This window comes from Vipera berus (assembly GCF_964194415.1).
Source record: "Vipera berus genome assembly, chromosome: 6".
NCBI classification, from domain to species: Eukaryota; Metazoa; Chordata; class Lepidosauria; order Squamata; family Viperidae; genus Vipera; species Vipera berus.
Genome location: NC_138208.1, coordinates 74698742 through 74716174, shown reverse-complemented (window position 1 = coordinate 74716174; position 17433 = coordinate 74698742). Strand labels below are relative to the sequence as shown.

General features: G+C 42.4%; 1 protein-coding gene across 7 annotated transcripts in view; it reads left to right on the top strand.

The window, feature by feature from the left end:
• Positions 1–17433, top strand: part of BICD1 (BICD cargo adaptor 1) — a 133744-nt gene that overhangs the window by 93688 nt on the left and 22623 nt on the right. For 2 of the 7 annotated variants that reach the window (XM_081331438.1, XM_081331434.1), the window contains 2 exons: positions 1458–1775; positions 3115–3305. In XM_081331438.1, the coding sequence (XP_081187564.1) occupies positions 1458–1775; positions 3115–3305 (509 nt within the window). Of the gene's footprint in view, positions 1–1457; positions 1776–3114; positions 3306–6962; positions 7074–17433 lie in introns of all 7 variants that reach the window. The other 5 variants (XM_081331435.1, XM_081331433.1, XM_081331431.1 and 2 more) reach the window with 4 other exon arrangements.

Below are 17433 nucleotides of genomic sequence, written 5' to 3'. Positions count from 1 at the left end.
TCGTATACAAATGCTAACAGAGAAGACAAGGGTTATCACAGGAAGGCATAACTTGAGGCAAGGACAATTACAGGAGACAGGAAGCCATATCTTGAGGCAAGGGCAATTACAGGAGACAAGTCTTGTTATATACAATTGTAAATGGAGGAGGCAGAGGTATTTGTTGTATACAATTGTAAATGGAGGAGGCAGAGGTTTATCACTAAAGACAGGAATGCAGAACTTTACAACTTTCAATATAGAAGGCAAAAAGTCTTTGGGAGTCTAGGATAACTACACTCATGTCCCTTTGACCATTAAGTTAATCACCAAGATCCTTAAGTGAGACTTATGATTTTACTTCTGCCTTCCTTATTAACTGCTTCCTGCAAGCCAGTTACGAAGCACACCAATGCAATAATGTGGCTGTAGGATGCTGTGACAGTCATAAATGAAAGGTTGAAAGCCTTTTTTTTTACACTGTCATAATTTCAAACAGTTGTTAAAAGAGGCAATTGGTAGTCAAGGGCTAAATTTTATTTCAGTGGGTCTCCTGGAGTGCTCTGCTTTAGGCAGCACTTACTGTTATGGATTTGTGTACCCAAGTTATCCTTAGTTCAGTTGCTTTGGAAGAAGAGTAGATAATAATAATAATAATAATAGTTTACCGTAATTTCTATACTGCCCTTCTCCCGAAGGACTCAGTAAGAGTATATAAGAGTATATCCATGGTAAGATTAGGGCAAAAGCTGTGCCAGAAAGAACAAAAGCTGCTCTGGAATGTGTGGAGGTGTGAACAAGTCAGGGCAACACTCTTGATGAAAGGTCTAGTTATTTTAAAGAGTTGCTGACAGTTGCCAGGTTTGCAACTAGCCTCTATGAAGCTCCTTTTTATTTTGAATCTGAAGTGCCTCAAAGGACTTTTGATGCTGCTGAAACCCAGAGGAATGGCTTATAGAATAGAACAGAAGAGGAATAGAATAGAATAGAATAGAATAGAATAGAATAGAATAGAATAGAATAGAATAGAATAGAATAGAATAGAATAGAATAACAGAGTTGGAAGGGACCTTGTAGGTCATCTAGTCCAACCTCCTGCCCAAGCAGGAGTCCTTACATCATTTCTGACAGATGGCAGTTCAGTCTCTTCTTGAAAGTGAAGAAACACCAACAACATCTGAAGGCTGTCTGTTCTATTGGTTGATTCTTCTCACTGTCAGGACCCCTCTCCTCACTTAGAAAGTGTTGGTGCTGATGTCCACATGGTTCATGTATGCCAGGCCTGTCAAACTCGTGACATCATGTGACATCGCAAATGACATATTGGGACTTTTCCCCCCATTGCTGGCAATAGGGTGCTCGGGGTTTCGGCGTGATGCATCTGGCCCGCGGGCTGGCAGTTTGACATGCTTGATGTATGGGGGAAAAATGCTGACCAGGACAGCTTGACCTGTTCCTCTTTCCTTCTTTCCCTCCAGATGTGATGAGTATGTCACCCAATTGGATGAGATGCAGAGGCAACTGGCAGCTGCAGAGGATGAGAAAAAGACCTTAGATTCTTTGCTGCGGATGGCTATCCAGCAAAAACTCGCCCTGACTCAACGCTTGGAAGACTTAGAGTTTGATCATGAGCAGTCCCGGCGGAGCAAAGGCAAACTTGGGAAAACCAAGATTGGCAGCCCTAAAGTAAGTGAGGAGGCATCAGCCACCGTGTCAACCATAGACACTTTCCTCCTGCATAGTCAGGGCCCACAACCACCAAACATACTGGTCAGCAGTGGCACTCAGAGGAAAAGGTATGCATGCAGTCCTATTTATAGTACAGTGTAATGGCCTGACTTGATTTAAGGTCATCCACTGAATTGCAAATACATTATATATTTTATAAGAAGAGGTTGGGGATGGGGGGAAGAGAAGTAATGGCTTTTCAAACTGTAAACATGGGCTGTTAATTCCATCTGCCATGGTATTTTCTTGTCCTTTTTGATACGGTCTTAGTTCTTATCTTCTTAGTATTTCAGCATAGTCTGAATGTCTTGAATGCCTCTGTTTGAGATAGAGCTGAATACCTCAGGTGCAGGGCTGAGCCTATGTTGAAAAAAAGTACATCCACCGAAAATGGAACATTCTAATAAACTTTGGTGCTAATATATCTCCCTCAGTGGGTAGAGGTGTTTTCATTCCCATGTGCTTCTCAGTGTATGTGTCAAAAAAGCACAAAGAAAGAACAAACGTCTAAGACAAACACATATTTGACTATCCTGCTAAAGGCTGCACCACTGTAAGAACCACTTCAAGTGTGTCCCTGTAGATACAGTTCTGTTCGGTGTAACTTTTAACTACAATCATGTAAATATGTCTGGAAGTCTACATTCTAAGGAAAGAACAGCCGGTGACCCACCAAGCCATACATGACAATGTATTTACGATGTTGATTTGTAGTAAATTTATGTTGCTGTAGAACTATGTTGATTCCTGGCAACAGCCAAAAACCATCTCCAAGAAATGGAGGGGCAGATGCCATCCTAGTGTGGCAAGTGGCAGCAAGAATAGATTGTATAGAATGCATTCACTGGGACATCGCAGTATTGACTTGGCTTGATTGATCACTCAAGTTGAATACCTATTTTCCCCCTCAGCTATACAAAATCCCCCCTCCCCCATAGCATTCTATTATGGGATGGCAGCAATTATAGAAGATGTTAGCAATAAAAAGAGCCTTGGTGGAGCAGTGGGCTAATGCCTCCTTAAGTTACACCAGCTGCCTGCAATTAGTGCAGGTTCGACTCCCACCAGGCTCAAGGTTGACTCAGCCTTCCATCCTTCCAAGGTAGGTAAAATGAGGACCCAGATTGTTGGGGGCAATTAAGCTGACTTTGTAATAATGCCGCTTGGGGTGTGTGTGAAAGCCCTAATAAGCAGGCATATACATAGAATGAAGGCTACTGCTAAGCTTGTAAGCCGCCCTGAGTCTTCGGAGAAGGGCGGGATATAAATGGAATTTAAAAAAAAATATTTTGGGTGATTTTTCAGGAGGGTGGGTGATGTGTGATGTAATTCCAGGGGTCATTGCTCAGTAATTAAAGTAAAAACTCTTTGTTTCCGTATGTATTTTTTTCTTGGATCTCCTGCAAGACAATTCTCACCTTCCCCTTGTGATCAGAGCCATTCCAGGACTTCAGGGACCTATCTACTGCCTTTATTAAGAACCCCCCCAGGTCACACCTCCACAGAGTCATTTCTTCTGAGGGGTCCCATTTCCATGAATGAATCCTTCCATGGGCACCGTCTCAGCAAGGAAAAAAGGTTAACCGTAGCCATCCCAGGTAAACATTTTTTCCTTGGGTGCATCTAGTGTAAAATGGTTAGCTTAAGTAGAAGGGGAATCCTCTCCAAATGCTCTACATGCTATCTTTAATTAGGACATATGCTCACCTCTTTAGAGATGAGCATCCTCAAAGTACTTTCCCAAAGCTTATTTTTGACTAAGCAGACGGAGGGTTTAATACAAAGTGTCATTTACTTATTTAAATTTCTACTACACAAAAGATATAGTGGTTCATATTTCTCTCTAACCCAGCTGGTGAAGGGTTAGATCAGTGTTTCTCAACTTTGGCAACTTTAAGGTATGTGGAATTCTGGGAGTTGAAGTCCACATATCTTAAAGTTGCTAAGGTTGAGAAACACTGAGTTAGTGATAAAAGCATCTCAATGAAATAAGCTTCCCTGGCCCTTCTTCTCTCATTATGAACTAAGTAAATTGTAGACTTTCTAGCCCATATTAAGCCACAGGTATGTGTTTTGCCTGGATTAAATAAAAGTTAAGACAATTTTTTTTCCGAGTTCAAAGGTAGAAATGCTCTCTAGATAAATACTGAAGGCTGTCAACCACAGGACGAATGACAGAAAAGATCTTCTGTCCCAACATTGATTCACAGTTTGTAAAAATGGTTTATGAAGTCTCATGTAATGTGACCAGTGCCTATAATACTTTAGCCACTATCTTTTAAATTTCCTTTCTATAGGTCCGTGAGTATAACATATTGGCAAAGCAAAAGAAAAATATAGCAAAAAGAAATCTTTTGCATACCTACACACTATACAAATAGAATACGATGGATATATTTTTATACAGAAAACAATATTTTCTCAAATTGCATTCTTTGGGAACATTATGATAAGAATAAGTCCTTACTTTCCCTATGAATCATGATTTTAAAAATGCACATCTACAGAAGCTTAGGAAAGTACTGCACACACAAGGCAGAAAGTAATCTATTACCTCTAAAAGAAATATCTTTTTCTTGAACTGATATTTGGAGGGCTTTGGCTGTTCTGCACCTTTGATTTTCAAGAACCTTCTCCTACCGTAACAGAGCTTTTAGTCACCCATGTCAATCAGCTTCAAAGAGGGTGAAAACATATGCAGTCTCAAAACATTAGTGTAAATACTCAAAAAAACCATGGATTTACCTTCAGAAGTTACTGACTCCCCCAAAAAAATCTTTTTGTATATATTTTTTGCAATTATTCCCAACCTGTAGCCATGATTTAAACTTACTTTAAAATGCCAGTGTGCTATGTTTATTATGGCCAAGATTATAATGCTAGCTTATTTTTAATTGGTTTTCAAGTCTTGACCCTTGCTAATATGTAAAACTATGAGAGTAGAGAAGATAAAAACAGAAAAAAACATTCCTTTGGCTAAATTGCTTTTTATTGCTCCTCTCACCCTCATTTCCTCCCTTTTCATTCACCCTCAACCTTCAAGTTTCCCTGCTCAACCCTTTCCTTATCTAGCATTCTGGCAATGTCAGAATGCTCCTGGTTTGTTTTTTCTGTTGCTTTTCATAGAAAAAGACTATTGCTCTGAAAATGTAGATAATACTGATTTAGTGCAAAATGAAAAATTCTTAAAGGGAGCAAATGTTGATACCAAGCATTAATTATACATTGTTTAAGATGGGTTAAATGTTTCCCTAGACCAATTGATTTAATATCAATGAAATTGGGATACCTCATCCTTTTTGATCTGGGACGCATTAATCAGTTAGATAAAATGCAATGAACATTTTCATAAAGTGACTGCCAGGCCAATAAGAAAATGAACAGCTGTCCGCAGAAATATCTGTAGTGGTATGTAGACAGTCAAAATATAAAACAGATTTCTTTTTTCAACAGAACCAGTTTTTTTAAAAAATAAAAAAGTGATTTAGTTACAGAACATAAATAAAAGACAGGGCTGAAGTCTGATTTCTCTCCCTCCTCCGCAAAGCATAACAAATACCACTTTTGCAAAAGAGAACTTTGTAGTACTTACACCACCTTCCTGTACAGCTTTAAGTTGCTGTGTGGGAATGCTGAAGAGGAAACATCTTAAGATACAAATCTGTCCCGCTCCATCCTGGAACTCAATTGGAATTCACTTTGTAATAGAACTACAGTCTAAACTACTATGTTTGATATGGAACTGTATAATATCAACTTGTTTGTTTTTCAACAGTCTCAAAGAACCCAGGTTAAAAATTGTCTAAATATCTTGGAGACCGTGAAGAACAAGGTTATAAATAGTTGTAGGTGCTTGTTTTATAAGAAAGGAAAATCTTGCCATACGTTTACAGTTCAAAGCATAGTTTGAGAGAATACTGTATGTGGAGCTCAAGAATAATTAGTTTAGAACAAAGATAGCTGTTTACTACTTAGTATAAGTAAAATCTGAAAACTCATATTGGCATATTTTCTTAGACAGAGAACCTTGACACATTTCAACAAACTGCAGTGGTGTCACTCATCCTTTGTATAACTTCCACATTTGAAGGGAAGCCCGTTCTCATTATCCTTGACTGTTGATTACAGATTTATTATTGTTACTATATTATGTTTTGTACCGTGTTTTATTTTGTACACTTCAAAGAATATGAGGCAGTTTATATATTTTTAAAAAACTATAATCCAATATATAATTTTGTGGCTGGGATTATATTCCGGCAAAATTCCACAAGCATCACGTTTTTGAGCTAGTGAGTCAAACTTGACTCCTGGGCTCTAAATGCAAACATCCATGTTGGTGTTTTGGTTTTATGCAAGCAGTGTGCCATTGCCTTTAAAAAAATAAAAAACTTCTTACAGCATTAGAGTTTCCTGGTGAATTCCCGCCTCGTCTGACTGTACAGATAGTTCCTCGACTTACAACAGTTCATTTAGTGACTTCAAAATTACAAACGGCACTGAAAAAAGCGACTTCTGACTGTTTTTCACACTTATTACCATTCCAGCATCTCCTCGGTCATGTGATTAAGATTTGGACGCTTGGCGACTGACTCATATTTATGATGGTTGCAGTGTCTAAGGGTCATGTGATTGATCACCTTTTGCAGCCGTTTTACAAGCAAAGTCAATGGGAAAGCCAAATTCTCTTAACAACCATGTTGCTGTGTTAACAACTGCAGTGGTTCACTTAACAACTGGAGCAAAATTCACTTAACAAATGTTTTGTGTAGCAACAGAAATTTTGGGCTGAGTTGTGGTTGTAAGTCGAGGACTACCTGCAGTTAGTTTTTTCAAGATCCGCTAAGTACTGCCATTTGCTGTGATGTTCCAGAATCTACTATCTCTATAGGACCTAGCAGATACGTACCACAAAAAGCCCTTCTAAAAATATCTCCCATAACTTTAGAAGCATCCAGGCAAAATGCTCTTTTTTAACTAAAGTCCTGACTGAAAAATGGAAGGAAAAAAAAATCAGAAATTGGCCAGCCCACCTTTGATGAGGTTATATGGCCGAGATTCTAGTGAACAAGAAAGGATGAAAACAAATGGCGTGGCATTGTTCAAATTTAAACCGTTGTATGATTTCACATACAGTGAAATTTCACATTGTGAGAGGCAATCAAAACAAATCATTGTTAATGTTACCTTGACAAAATCATCTCTCTTGTACCTTGCTTGTTACTTACAAGTTCCTCTCTTCTACCTCTTTAAAGTCGTGGCTCCAGTGCAACGTTTCCCAGTACAGGACATCTCTCATGAGGAACATTTGAGAGCCATGTTGATGGATTTGGCATCTAGGCCCAAAACATGTTACCAAATACAAGGTGGGGGTATTTTTAATTATATAAGTAATTCCACCACCACTAATAATTACTTTGTTGGATTGTGCTAAAGTTAGTCCCAAGATACTGTGTCTTTGGTGGAAATAGGTTGAACTGATATATTTTAAATGTTAAGTGCAAGAGACGACTAATAGCCCAACACCCCTTTTCCAATTACTCTCTTGTAATTTCTTATAGTCCATATTTTTGCTTTATTGTTCCACTCAAATGTAGAGAAGTTTGTTTGAATGCCCTTTTAATGTTTCAAAGCAATGTGACATAGAATAAAATGTTCCAGGGAAATATTATATTTATTATTTTTCTTTATAAAGGCAAATAAAGGGAAAACAGCCTTTTCCTTATTTCCATTAAATAATATTTCCATTAAAAATGCCTGTAGGAACAAAGAAAATGAAATACAGTGAGGGTTAGGTTCTGTACTTCCAGAGACGAAGAGAATTGAAAAGAACATCTTTTATAACACTGCCAGCACAATCTCAGAGACTGATTCCTTTGGTTATTCGTCCTTTTCTAAATTACAGATACAAGTATCAGCCAAGAAAAAAATTAAAAATATGAAAGAAATCAGATTCTATTCCAGCATTTTTCAATCTTGGCAACTGTAAGATTTGTGGACTTCAACTCCCAGAATTCTCCAGCCAACGTGGGAGTACTTAAATTCTGGGGAGTTCACACATTTTAAAGTTGCTAGGGTTGCAATGCACTGTTCTATTCAGCTACACTCTACACAGAACAGATATGGGGAGGCCGCAGCAGTAACACCAACAGGTTTTCCTTCTTTCAGATTGAGGGGAGAACAATCTTTCCCCAAAAGAGTGCCTATTGCAGTAACTGGGGTCTATAGTTGTAAGATGACCTCATAGTCCCCCTACAAGGACTGTAATGTTGAAAACACCCAGTATATATATGCTCACAGTAAAGTCATACACATGAACTTCTGAGTTATTCCACTTTGTCTCTCTCTTTATTGAGGCTGTTATTCTGAAAGCTCAGGAACTTCACCCTGTGTCCAGGCCTGATAAACCACACCACATAGGTGGAAAGGAGTAAGGCTTTTATTTGAAAATAAAAGGTTTCCCAGAAGGAAATTTCAAACTGAGCACATATCTCTTCTTGGAGTTGTAAGGTTTTCCACTTAACCTCACAGACTTCTCTGCGCTACTCAGAAATTTCAAAGAGCCAAAAGAAACTCCTGAGCCGAGGTTCCAGTAAAGACAACAACTTTATTTTGGCCAAGATAGAGTTGGGTAACCTTCTCCCTCTTCGTGGCTGCTTAGAGGGACGAAGGCACACCCAGAAGACATTTCTTCTACCATTTATACTCTTTCAGAACAAAGAGATCCAGGTCTCTGTACCAAGGGCAAGGAAGCACAGAAAAACAAATTCCAAGATGATGACTCATACACATCCATCCAAGTTCCAACCATAACTCATTTTCCTCTCCTTCCTTCTTATTTCTTGGACCACTGGATCTTACCTTGCTTTTTTCATGTAAGCAATCCTCCTGAGCAATCTCCTGTATATTTGGCATGAGACATTGCTTTTTCAATATACATGAACACTTGCTTTTTTATGTAAGTAATTTCCTGATATGAGGCACTTGTAAGGTTGCTTGCATATAAGTAAATTTATATAAAATGGCTACAAACTAACACTACTAATGTCAAACTTAAACATAATAAAATCATAAGCATAATGAAATCATAAGTACAATAAGGTCCTTTCAAAGGCTTTTATCTTACAATAATATTCCTGCACTAACAAACATTCCTACGTAACTTGGTGCCAGGCTGTTATCTATCATGTTGACAAGCAGGAATTCCTAATTGCAAAGGAAGATGGGATGGTCTGGTTTCCCTCTAGTGCCATCATATACAGCTAACAAGCAGATTAACCAGTGAAATAGGTACAAAATGCCACAGCTACAGCTATGTAGTAAATAATAAGCAATACATGAATTAAAATGATATATCAATGCATAAATAAAATAGGTTAAAAGGGCTGTCTCCTTAAGATCAATCAGATATATTAAGCTCAAACTATACATTACACTAAATTTGCTTTTATTAAAAAGAGGCTTAACCAGGCCACATATTTAATAGAAAAACACAGGTACACCTGTGTACTCCTTATAATTCTCTCTTTTTTGCAAAATTAACTCCAGTTATTACAACATACATTTTAAAGTGTGTGTGATACTTTGCTTTGGCTCGTGTAGCTCAAAGCTACTGTATTTATACTTCAAATATTATTTAATCTGTTTTATATGATTTTCAATGTAGAGACTCAGTTTGGTATAGTGGTTAAGGTGCTGACCTAGAAACCAGGAGACCATGAATTTTAATCCTGACTTAGGCAAGAAAACCAGGTGGGTGGCTTTGGGCCAGTTGCTTTCTTTCAGCTTTTTTTGTGTTGGAAAAATAGGAAGAAGTACTGTACACCACCCTGAGTTACGTATAATGGTAGGATAAAAATAAAAAAAACAATGTGAAAGGCAACTCAGAGTAACTGAATTCCAAAAATTGAATTATAAATATCATTTAAAAATGAACCACCCATATTTGCAATAAATGTAGCATTATTAGAGTTGGACACTGAGAATGGCTCATTGAAGAAGAATTGATGCCTTTGAACTGGAGTGCTGGTGTATACCATGGACAGCTAGAGTAACTAACAGAGAGGTGTTAAATTGTATAAAACCAGACACATCCCTGGAAGATAAAATCATAAGACTACATCTGATTTACTTTGGCCATGTTAGGCTTGCAAATTCATTGGAGAAAGCAATGATGGTAAGAATGGTTAGTGGACAAAGAAGAAGAGGCAACATGCTGGCTTGATAACATCAGTTCTGATGCAAAGGTGATCATACAACAATTGAGAGAAGCTGTGCTTGACAGGGTAGTATGGAGAGCACTTGCCTATATAAAGTCACCAAGAATTGGACACAATTAAATGGTTAAAAACAAAATGAAACATAGCATTCAGTCCACAGTGCTTAAAAGAGTTGGGAGTGAAGAATATTTTTTTTTGTAAACAGTGCTCACACAAGGAAAGGCAAGGAAGGACTGGATGAAGGGATGACTTTTGCATTCCAAAATAAGTGCCTTGTAAATAGCAAAAAAAAAGTCCCTAGTCAAGTGGATGCATAGGGAAAGTCCACTTGTGTATAGTTGATGGGTGAGATCTGCAGAGTCTGTACCAAGGGTATTAGTAAGTGTCCAAATCTGTATAAAGCAAAAGAAGATTGTGGGCAGCTGAGGTAAAATTATTTAGAATCTTATTCATGCCAATAATAAGTGAAGGGGGAGGAGTGTCCTTGGTGCTCTTTGAGCTTGCTTGTTTTCTTGCAGATGTTTCACTACCCAAACTAGGTAACATTTATCAGTGTTACCTACTTTGGGTAATGACACATCTGCAAGAAAACAAGCAAGCTCAGAGAGCACCAAGGATCCCTCATTTCAACCCTGAGTTACAAACATTCTCCTTTATTGACAAATGAATGGATTTGGTTTGAATTATACTTTTGAATTGCAGAAATGTGAAGAGCAGGCAAAAACTGGAAGATATTTCCCCTTTAGGCTTCCACACCTTGAGAAAGTAAGACCTCCACTGTTGGATGATGCTTACTTCTTTGTAGGCATGTTTCACATTTCCATCTTAGTTATTATACAAGTACATGGGAACCAGCATAGGGGGAATTAAACAACCAGATTTCACAGATCGTGAAAATAACAGCAATGAATTAATTTTCAGTGTAAGCATGAACAATTGTAGGATCAAAGTATGTTGATATTTTTTTTATCTTTTTAGTGGCCATGTTTTCTAAACAAAGATTAGACTGCCTGAAGTTTTAAAATATTGACTGGAATTTCTCGACTTCAACTAGAGGAACATCTGCTCCTTTGATAGTGGCGGACAGGTGTCTTTCCCCATTTATGATTGTAGAGCAGTATTTTAAATATATGTGTAGCTTCCTAGTTAAAACTGTTGCCTCTTTCATTGCGATCCATATGATAGAAGAGAATGTAAATAAGGCACACAGGCTTACAGTATTTAATGCAGTTATCATTTTCTTAAGCAGGAAGTGCTAAATGCATTTTTAAATACAATTTAACATCTTTACAAGAACATTTAAATTGCTTTGTACTTTATTAAATAAATACAGATTTTGTTTCTCATGCTGTAAAAGAACAGCAATGTATTGAAGGAACTCATCAAGCTAGTACAATTGGGCAGGGACATGGAAGGATTGATGCAGCTACTAAGTCAGTGGAGGAATATGTCTATGGCGATTCTCAGTCATCCAGGTCATAGTTTTCCCAAAGATGTTTTTTCATGAGGCAACTGGATTTTCTTGTTTTTCTTTGAAGACATTTTGCTTCTCATCCAAGAAACTTCTTTAGCTCTGACTGGATGGTGGGGAATAGAATAATTTATACTCCATGCAGGCAGCTGAACATTTGCATCCTTTTAAGAGAGTCATTGATATCACTTGGAGGTTTATCTGTGTCATCAGGGTCACCTGAGTAGCACAAATGTGTGGAGTGCCTTCTTGGAATTGTTGAAAGGACTATGTTGTAGAATGGAGATAGATGGTGTCGTAGCCCTCCCCCTCTGTTGAGAGAGGGCTGTTCAATTTTGACATAGATGGCCTCTTTGACCCTCTTTCAAACCAGTGGTCCTCTCTGTCTAAAATGTGGACTTTGCTGTCTTAGAAAGAGTGGCCTCTGTCTTTTAAAAGTCCACACAAATTTGCACTACTCAGATAAACCTCCAAGTGGCCTCAGTGACTCTCTAAAATAATGCAAATGACCAGCTGGCTTCAAGGAGTATAAATCCTTCCATTCTCCACCATCCAGTCAGAGGTGAAGAAGTTTCTTGGATGAAAAGTGAAATGTCTTCAAAGAAAAACAAGTAAGTCCCGTTGCCTCGTGAAAAAGCATCTTTGGGTCAGTGGAGCAGTGTTTCTCAATCTTGGCAACTTTAAGATGTGTGGACTTCAACTCCCAGAATTCCATATCCACCATGATCAGCTTTGGAGCTGCATGGTCACATGAACCATATCTTTTGGAGAAGCATACTAAGTGAATGAAAGTATGAAATACTGAAAAAAATGGGTGCATATGGAGCTGGGAGGAGCCGCGGCTTGGAGGGCTCTGAGCAGCTGATCTTCAGAGCCGATAGAGCTGCGGCCTAGAGTGGCCTCCGGAATTGCCGTATGCTCGTGAAATGGAGGATGGCCCGGCGTTGCTGTGGAGCAGCGGGCAGAGAGTTAAGTGGGAGCGTTACGGCTGTTCGTGGTTTGTTCGTGGTCCGTTTGGTGGCTATCTGAGGCTGTTTCACGCCCGTTTTCAGCGGGGGAGACCTACGGCTGGTGTTGGACTGTTGGTGCTTTGCTGGCCGGACAACACAGGTTAGCTCGTGGCGCCTGTGTTCTGGCCATTTGGACTTGAGTTGCCTGCTTTGGGGTCCATCTGCTGTTCAGCCTTCCTTGCTCTCCCCGCTTTTGAGAAGAACCTCTCCAATTTGAACATTGTCATCTTCAGGTTGTTATGCCTGGCAATTGTTGCTCTTCTTTCTCTTTTCCCCCACGAACCCATTGGACTCAGAAGGTCTTGGATGAGCTGCTGTGAGAGGGTGGCTCATATGTACCATCAATTATACCAACCTATACCATCTGCTGCCTCCCTAGAGGTGAGAGATCTAGGGAACTATGCCTTATTTGGGTTGGTATCCCGTCCGCTCCCAGATAGATTTGGGCCCTCCGTGAGAGGGAGGTGCCTGATCTGTTTCAGAAGTTACCTGGAAAATACCCAGCTCAAGTGGCAGGGAGCTGGTGGACTGGACATTTTTGACCTTCTATTTTACATCTTCCTGACTGACTATGGGACTGCCTGGCTGGACCTACCCGGACAATGGTTTATTTGCCTTATTCAAGCACAGATTTATATGCGCTCAGGGGTGCCCCCCTTCTTGGGCACGACCCGCCTTTGTTTCCACCTTTCCTCTTGATGACGGGCCCAATTATTGGGACCCTGAGAGATGGTTGGGCAGGGACAGGAGCCTCTATCACAAATTTAATAAGAGGCCCCTGGTGCGCTTTTTAGCTAAATTTTTTGTGGGGTTAGGGAGGGGGGAGGGTTCACAGGTTTGGTTGGAAACTGGCGGGGTTCCACCAACCGTTACTCAGACCAGGCCTGGGATTGATCACACCATGACAAGGCTTGGGTTGGGTGCCTCTGGGGCCCCGGAGCGGGGTGTGGGATTGCCTATTCCCACGGCGGTAGGGAATGGCAGCAGATGTGTGAACAGAGGGCCGCATCAATATCTGGGAGTGCGTCCCTGCTGTCTCCAAGCAGTGATGAGCTCTGACCCTCTGGTTTCGGCCCATGGTACCGGGAGCGAGGATGAGCAGCCACCTGGGCTCAGGCTCGTGTATTTTAATGCCAGGTCCGTAATGAATAAGGCTCCTCTCATACGTGAGTTGGTTGAGGAGGAGCATGCGGACCTGGCTTGCATTACGGAGACCTGGTTGGGCCCAGAGGGCGGTGTCCCCCTGGCTGATCTTTGCCCATCAGGTTTCCGGGTGCTGCACCAGCCTCGGGCTCAGGGTAGGGGCGGTGGAGTGGCGGTAGTTGCGAGGGAGACCTTATGTCCGTGGGAGGCCACCATGGTCCAAATAGTCGGGTGTGAGTCCCTCCTTCTGAGATGTGGCCCTAGAGCTCAGTTGGGCTTGCTGCTGGTGTACTTTTCGCCCAGTCGCGTAGCAGCAGCCCTGCCTGAGCTTCTCGACATCCTCTCAGGGTTGGTGATTGAGTTCCCCAAACTTATGGTTTTGGGTGACTTCAATCTACCATCCCTGGGGGGATCATCTGAGTTAGCTCAGGAGTTCATGGCTTCCATGACGGCCATGGACCTGATGCAAGTTATTCAGGGTCCAACTCATGGGGGGTGTCACACGCTCGATCTGGTTTTTCTATCTGGATGGTGGTTAGATGATCTGGGTGGGGGTTCTCCAATTGTTATACCCCTGTCATGGACCGATCATCATCTCCTGCGGCTGGTCTTCCATTTTGCCACACACCCCCGTCATGGGGCTGTTGAACCAATGAGCTGGTTCCGCCCTAGGTGCTTAATGGACCCTGAGCGGTTCCAGGCAGCGCTTGGGTCCCCACCTGCCTCCTTTGCCCACAGCTTGGCCGATGCCCTAGTGGAAGCCTGGGAAAAGGCGGCCACAGTGGCACTCGACTGAGTTGTACCCATGCGGCCCTTGACCCGGTGCAGATCCCAATGGGCTCCATGGTTTTCTATGGAGCTCTGGGAGATGAAGCGTCGGAGACGGGGCCTAGAGAGCTGTTGGAGGTCCAGCTGATCTGAATCCGACCGGTTGCAACTAAGGTCGTTCACGAGATCTTATCTCGCGGCGATGAGGATGGCAAGGTCTAACCACTTTGCTACCCTCATCGCGTCCGCAGATAATCACCCGGCCGCCCTGTTTAGGGTGACTCGCTCCCTCCTTAATCGGGAGGCGAGGGAGAAGCCCTTGCAGGGTCGTGCCAAGGAGTTTAGCCAATATCTGTCGGACAAAATCGCTCGGATTCGGACCGGTTTGGACTCCGACTGGGCAGAGTCTGATGATGAGGACACGGGCAATCTTGTCGATGTTATCTGGGCGGTGTTCGATCCTGTGACTCCTGAAGACATGGACAGGATCATGGGGAAGCTGAGCTCCACCATGTGTTTATTGGACCCGTGCCCCTCCTGGCTGATTTATGCGGCCCGGGATGGGACACGAGGCTGGCTCCGGGCAGTGATAACTGCTTCCTTGAGTGAGGGTAGTTTTCCCGCCACCTTGAAGGAGGCGGTGGTGAGAACCCTCCTCAAGAAGCCTGCCCTGGACGCAGCTGTATTAAACAACTTTCGTCCGGTCTCCAACCTTCGCTTTCTTGCGAAGGTTGTCGAGAGCGTGGTGGCGCAACAGCTCCCTTTGTTCTTGGATGAAGCTGATTATCTGGACCTGTACCAATTGGGTTTCAGGCCCGGGTACAGCACGGAGATGGCATTGGTCGCGCTGGTGAATGATCTCTGGCGGGCTCGGGACAGGGGTTGTTCCTCTGTCCTAGTCCTGTTAGACCTCTCAGCGGCTTTCGATACCATCGACCATGGTATCCTGCTGCGGCTCTCAGGGGGTTGGGAGTGGGAGGCACAGTTTTTCAGTGGTTCTCCTCCTACCTTCTGGGACGTTCGCAGTCAGTGTTGGCAGGGGGGCAGAGGTCGACCTTGAGGCCTCTCATTTGTGGAGTTCCCCAGGGATCGGTCCTCTCGCCTCTCCTGTTCAACATCTATATGAAGCCTCTGGGTGAGATCATTCGTGGTTTTGGAGTTGGGTATCATCAGTATGCTGATGATACCCAGCTTTTCATTTCAATCCCAAACCACCCCAGTGATGCCCTCGACGTGATGTCCCGTTGCCTGGAGGTGGTCCGGGTCTGGATGGGGAGGAACAGGCTTCGGCTCAACCCTGACAAGACTGAGTGGCTGTTCATGCCGGCATCCCGGGAAATTCAGATTATTCCATCTCTTACTATGGGGGGTGAGTTATTGCCCCCCATAGATAGGGTGCGCAACTTGGGGGTCCTCCTAGATTCACAGCTCTCTTTAGAAGATCATATAGGAGCTGTGACTAGGGGGGCCTTTGCCCAGGTTCGCCTGGTGTGCCAGTTGCGGCCCTATCTGGACCGGGATGCCTTGCGTACAGTCACTCATGCGCTCGTGACCTCTCGTTTGGACTACTGTAATGCTCTCTACATGGGGCTGCCCTTGAAGACCACTCGGAGGCATCAACTGGTGCAGAATGCAGCTGCGCGAGTTGTGTTGGGGGTCTCCCGATACTCCCATGTTACACCTTTGCTCCGCGAGCTGCATTGGCTGCTGGTTGCCCTCCGGGTGAGATTCAAGGTGCTGGTAATGACCTACAAAGCCCTACATGGCATGGGTCCGGATTACCTACGGTAGCACCTGCGGCCGGCGTCAACTTCCCTCCGTCCAGTGCGCGCCCACAGAGAGGGCCTCCTCAGGGTGCCTCCGATCAGAGAATGTCGACTGGTGGCCCCCAGGGGGAGGGCGTTCTCTGTGGGTGCGCCAGACCTGTGGAACCGCTTGCCGGTTGAGCTCCGGATGGCCCCCGACCTTCGCTCCTTCCGGCGGGATCTAAAAACCTATTTATTTGAGCAAGCCGGCCTGGTCTGATGGGTTTCGGGGTTGGGTTTTAATATGGTTTTAACTATTGTATATATTGGGCAGAATTATTTAATTGTTTTTTTAACTTTTGTACTTTGTATTTTAATATTTATTGCCCTGTACACCGCCCTGAGTCCTTCGGGAGAAGGGCGGTATAAAAATCTAATAAATATAAATATAAATATAATAATTGAAGAAACTAAGGTGGAGTTACCCAAGTGTTCATCCCATGTTCACACATCCACTTCGGGGAACAGAAATTGTAGGGAGTATAATTATATTTGACTGTTCCTTCTTGGCAATTATAGTCTTTCCTTGCTCTTCTCTGACCTGTGAGAATTAATTTTCACACTACCAATAATAAAAATAAAACAAGATATGAGTAAATCTGATCACTGCAGAAACAAGGTCAGTCTGCATAAAAGGGGGTCCACTAGGCCACAAGTTGTTACAAAGAACAGAAGGAAAATGAAATGCAAGAGTATGAGAAACACACTGAGCTTCCAAGGATTTGACAGAGTCATTAAGTGAAGCAGCAAGCAGTTTATTGAAAAATACGTTCTTGCAAAAGTGGGTGGTTAGCAAGTAGGCACATCCAGGCATCAAATGGCTACATATTTATTCCCTTTTCCTGAAGTACAAGTCCCTCCCCTGTTTCCCCATCAGTTGAGTACTGCAAGGTGCACTGCCTATCCAGTGTCTCCTCACCCCAAGTGTATCTCCACCCCTGTTGACATCTTCCATTACCAGCTCCCTAATCCTTATTTACTTATTTATTTCCTTTTATAGCATATACAGCACTCTGTAGTTGCTTTGGTTCCCTCTTTGTTTAAACCTTGGAAGATAAAATTACTAGATCATGCTTTTCCATTGCATGCCTTTCTGCAAGCTGTTGCTGTTAAGCTACGTCTCTGTGGAGCTGTGAAAAGCTTCCTACCAAGCTTACTGTTTACTCTTTTCTCAGTATTGTCAGCCACATCAACTTCCGAGTGCACATTCTTAAAGGTCAGACAGGTGTAACTGACACAGAGACAGCAATTTATGCTTTCCGCAAACTCTTATGGTCTAACTACCTATCTTTAGGTTACAAATGTTTCCC